At 39.8% G+C, this 5,150-nt stretch overlaps 1 protein-coding gene across 2 annotated transcripts; it reads left to right on the top strand.

The window, feature by feature from the left end:
- Positions 1–220: 220 nt before the first annotated feature.
- LOC116260636 (uncharacterized) lies at positions 221–1,457 on the top strand. Of its 2 annotated transcripts, none has more exons than XM_050079562.1 (2): positions 221–819; positions 1,157–1,457. In XM_050079562.1, the coding sequence occupies exons 1-2, from the start codon at positions 373–375 to the stop codon at positions 1,367–1,369; spliced, it is 660 nt and encodes a 219-aa protein (XP_049935519.1). In that variant the 5' UTR covers positions 221–372; the 3' UTR covers positions 1,370–1,457. The 2 variants fall into 2 exon arrangements, with proteins under 2 accessions (XP_049935519.1, XP_031494944.1); XM_031639084.2 differs by having other exon boundaries at positions 901–1,457.
- The last annotated feature ends 3,693 nt before the right edge of the window (positions 1,458–5,150 follow it).

Here is a 5,150-nt window from a genome sequence, read left to right as displayed (position 1 = left end):
CAGAGACAAATTATTTTTCAAACAATAATTAAAAAAACCAATTCTCACAAAATCGACGATATAACACAAGAGAAGACTTGGTTCAGTGAAAGACAACATGTGCCAACTAAAGAAATTAATCGTATTGAAACTCTTCGCTTGAGCTCACTCATATGCATAAATTAATCATGTCATACTACAACCTTGGGTCTATGTGAACGCGGTTGGTGTAGCTTCGAGCTCGGCAATATGAACGAGCCAAGCTACAACAGCTTATGCCGGGTTCGAGGACGGCCAATGTGCAGTCTTAGACCCAGAAAGGCCGAATCAAGGGGAGGCCTCGACAGTTCGTCTACAAACCCTTCGCTGCCGGCCTAACTAACGACGGCGGCCATGGGTGGAGGTGCCGCTCTTCTGCTTCTTGTTCCTCCTCTACCTCTCTCTGTTGGAGTCCCCAAACACCGCTTCCCCTTCCTTACTTGCCACCCGAAACTTTTCTCACTTACAGGGAGACCACTTATAACCAATTGTAGCAGGAGAAAGAAGCCTGTCGTACTTGGAGCTGCTTATTCGTCAGGGACGGACGCCCTGCCGGTGCCGTCGCCGGCGGACCTCGAGAGATTGGATTCCGATGAATTTCCGGCACTCCGAACTTTCGAGAACGACTTGGGCAGGCTTTCCGTGATCGGTGACGTTAGTCTGCAGCAAGCCCTCGCCGCGGCTTCGGCTGACGGAGGACGCGCTGCACATGAGCACATCGCCGCCGGCTTGTCCGTCATGGTTGTCGAAACAGTCTTTCCTGGACACCCCGGGGAGCACAGCACGGTCTCTACGAGATTGGTAGGTCTTTTAGATTGTTTTGATTTTGTTTGGCGGGAACCGTTGTAAGCTTTATATTGGAACTCTTTCTATCTACTTCAGACTTCTCTGCAATCGTGACGTGCTGAAATTTATTAGCTGAAACATCCTGATACCGTGGGGACTTGGGTGTTTCCGCATGCTCCCACTTGTAGAAACTTGCGGAGGAGGAGGATAAGTTGGGTTCTTAGACACAATGCCAAGTTGTTTAGAAGATGGGACAAGTTGGTTTTTGTTCATTACCCCATTGCATTCAAACATGTCATGAGGCGCTAGTCTTAATTGCTTAGTTTTAGGTGCTAAACTATGTTGTCAACAGTTTTTGCCAGCTAGAAAGGTTAAAGAGAAAGTGAAGAAGCTGAGAAGTTCTCTCGCTGCTGACATCTTATCTGGTTCAGCCTCTAATACCATACTGGCCATGACATTCAGGCAAGTTGTGATTCAGCGGTTGTGGAGTTTCGAGCTTGCCTTGTTCCAACCTGGAAGTTGGACCCCTACCTTTGTGATGATGCTAGTAATTTGCCTGATATAAATAATGTGTATATATATTCCGATGTTGCAACTCTATGGTGCTTGTTGTTGTCACTTTATTAAAGTAATAAAATGTACCGCATCTCAACTTTTGCTACCATAATAGATCAAGTTGTTGGCCACACTGATTAGACTCTACCTATTTCCACAGAACTTTTATTCTACTCGATGCAAATATTATCTCTTATCATGTACAGTTTCTTTTTTGTGAGTGTTGCAGTTTTAACCACCATTCAGATTTCCCAGGTTTTGTACACATAATGCACCTTTCCCAGGGGAATTCTATTTTGTTGGTCTGAGCTCCAAAAATAGGCTTAGCATCTTATAACTTTTTCGATATTCATAACTATAAAATAAGGACTTAGAGTTTGGATCGAGATTAGATGCGGTACAATAAAAATTGACAAAATCGTGAAGCCAGAATGAAACCATTTACATGCAACCTACGTCACTCGTATCTTTTCAAAAAACTGAGTGAGGAGGAAGGAGGGCCGTCAGTATTATTTTAGTTTACGTTGGCATTTATTTTCTGTAGTTTCCAGTCATCAACCTCCTCACTCTTTGAAATTGCTTATGTCTACCTACATCTACACATTAATCGACACATGACTCATTAATTTACATGGAAAACTTCCACAAACTAGTCTTTGTGAACCAATGTCCTTGTACATCTAAACTTGTGAAAATTATCAACCCGGTGATTATAATATATTGGGATCAAGATGGAGAGCTTCGAATTTTGAACCACTTTACTAAGGGGTGGTTTATGTCCGTATCAAATAGGTGGCCTTCATGAGACGGGCGGATTCGCACATGAACAGCAGGCTGGAATCTAAATCCTGATCCAATTTGAAGCTGCTGTGCCATATTGATCGCACATGAACCAGAGTAGTAAAAGAAAGCTACCCAGATGCCAAAGTAAGCAGACTTCTATCTGTTTTCATCTGAATTCAAGCAAGTTGATAATTTGTCTTACTGGTCTGATCGATTCAGATGAACAACACTTAACAAACCCAGTTTGGTGAACATGGGAGTGCAAAATTACAGGTATTATTTCAAATCAGATATGAAAGGATCGATACTTTTGCAGCCACATGGTATACAATGACAAAGGAACATAGTAACATGGACGAACTTGCACAAATATGTCTAAAAATTTCAGCATGATAAAAAGGAAGAAGATGAAACAAAACACTGGAAAAGACCGATTGTATTTGCAGCAAAAATTCAAGCTTTTGTTCCTGAGAGATTGGTTCGTCGACCATATATAATATGAATATAAGCATTTGTTTTCTGCAGTAAGCTTTACACGTGAACTACTAGTTTTTGGAACAAGCAATGGCGATTCATTATTGACAAGTGGTTTGAATTGGAAGAGGCAACCAATGTCACCTTTTATTCAGAACCACAAGTTGATCGTTATTGTGCCATTCATCGAATCTGTCACACTCGTTGACTCAGTTTCTTTTAAAATAAAGTAGTTCTTTTTCACTGAGAGATTTTAGATACTATTTTTTTTATTTTATATAGCTAATCTAATATATATGCATAAAATAAAAAATAATATCCAAAAAACTGAAAGGAAAAAATGCAAGACTAAAAATTTAAGTGGTTACACGTTGCTTGGAAGGACAGTTCCAGATTTTTTTAGATTTCAAACAATCCTTCCTTATATTTCTAGTTTCTATAATTGTTTCTTTGTCCTTTGACCGTTGCCACTTTTCTTGCCTAGATTTTCTGCCTTGTGAGATGTTCTTACTTGATTTATCACTAACGAGTATAGTTGCCTTTTTGTTTGATTTGTCACAATCTTCAAGATTTTCTTCATCCATTGAGTTGGCATGATCTTCACGACAGGGATTCTAAAAGGCAAAAAATCTTTTGACAACTTTATGTTGCTCCTTTTTTCCAACTCATGAAATTAGATTCACAAATGGGTCCAATCTGTATGAGAAAATTTGATTTGTATAAACGTTTTGGATTGAGTCACCTAATACTGGTTGGACCTGGGGTCTAACTCAACCTCAGCTGGGTCTGACCTCTTTTATCAGCAGATTGCAACAAGGGGTGAAGCGCAGCTGGTTGGGTAGGCCGACATATAAAAAGTACATTGCTTGTTCGATTTCATGAATGATACTTTTTCTCTTTTCTGGGCGCTTATTTGAAAATTTGAGAATGGTCAGCGAAAGAAAAATTAGTTTTTCGTTTTATGGAATAATAATGCATTAATGACTGATTCTTCAGTTAAATGGTTTGGGTCTGGATGATACTTGAATTTGTGAATCCCAGGCATCCTCTTTCGGAAGGTGATGTCTTCCAAAGAATAGTATATTTTGGAGCTCATCCAAGTGGGAAAGTTAACGCCTGCATAGCGTATTATACTTAATTCAATGAGGCCTTCTGGAGGCTGGAGCTCTTCGTAAAGAGGCTCCACTTTCTCCGGAGAAGATGTATTTTCTGAAAATAGCATCAAACTTTGCAGGTTTTCTTTTCTACTTAATTGAGTTTGTTTAGCCTCTTCTATGTTATCAACCCTTTCCAAGTGCTCGATGGTCAAGTGTCCTCTTAAACTGTTCAAGTCGTGCAACTCCCATAATTTGCTTCCCCTCCCATCACCTAAGTTGCTACCAACAACAAACTTATTCAGTGTCCTCAGACAAGTTAGCTTCCGGATAACTTTTGGCAGGTATTTTAGTAGAAATGTTCCTCTTATGTCAAGATGTCTCAAAGCACCCAAAGAAGAAATTCTATCAGGAACTCTCTGTACATCACTGTTGGTAAGGTCTAGCGTTTGCAGGTCGTAGAGCTTAGTAATGGACTCGGGCACCATTATTTCTGATAAGATGCAGGCTCCTGATGTGGTGGGTGAAGTAATACAAGCACCATTTTCACAAGATGTTGCAAGGTATGAGGTAATCCAATTCAGTTACAGTTTGTCTCTAGTCATCATATTTTTCAGTTCTCATGAAATAGATTGAGGATAGCAAACTGGCGGAGTTTTGATTTGCGCTGTACTGGATTGCGTTTGTCTAGTCCACCAGCCGCAGCACCTATGCTGGTGACATGCTCAGCCTATACAAGCTTCAAACAGCTTGGTGGTTTGCTTTGCATCCTCCTGCTGTTACTGTCCAAAAATCTCTTTATTCTGATATTATGATGCTAACCAGGCACACAGGAGAAATCTAGTAATGTGGTTGCTGATCTAAATTGGTTACCAAAAGGCTGAAGCAATTAGTACACCTCGATTTCTTTACTTCAAAACAGGCACCGGCTAGCTGCTGGAGTAGTTAGTCGCACGCCTGAAAATAGCTTACCGGCTTTTTCATAGAGACTAATGTTTTTCTGTGCTGATGAATGTTTAATGTTCCAGAGCATCTCCGTTGTTACATGGACACATTACTGCCAGCCAAAACATCAATTTCTATGGCAAGTTCTTTCTTATCTTTAAATAAGTAATCCAACTTGGTTCATGAAAAACATAAACATCCCATAAGAAATTGAAGTTCATGAACTTATTAGTACAAGGAATGACCAACTTGTATTCTCGTGCGCTACTATGGTTAATGACTAAAATACCCCTTAGTTCATGCTTAACGAAAATTTTTAAAAAAGAAAACAAGAGTATAGAATTTTTTTTTAAAACAAATTACCAAAATGTCCTTTCCTCCTTTATTGTGCACCGTGCACGACAACTTTCTCTCTCCTGAATAGGGTGAAGTTTTTCTTCCTTTTCTGCCTATACGAAAGAAAGTAAAGAACAAAATAAAGACCAATTCAAGTAT

This window comes from Nymphaea colorata, chromosome 9 (assembly GCF_008831285.2).
Source record: "Nymphaea colorata isolate Beijing-Zhang1983 chromosome 9, ASM883128v2, whole genome shotgun sequence".
In the NCBI taxonomy this organism is placed as follows: domain Eukaryota; kingdom Viridiplantae; phylum Streptophyta; class Magnoliopsida; order Nymphaeales; family Nymphaeaceae; genus Nymphaea; species Nymphaea colorata.
Note: the sequence above shows the minus strand (reverse complement) of the source record. Positions and strands in the feature narration are given on the sequence as shown.

Bases quoted from the DNA above. Each gene is read 5' to 3' on its own strand.
- LOC116260636 (XM_050079562.1), top strand. From the start codon at position 373: ATGGGTGGAGGTGCCGCTCTTCTGCTTCTTGTTCCTCCTCTACCTCTC. The intron at 820-1,156 runs GTAGGTCTTTTA...TGTTGTCAACAG, and splicing joins GCACGGTCTCTACGAGATTG to TTTTTGCCAGCTAGAAAGGT.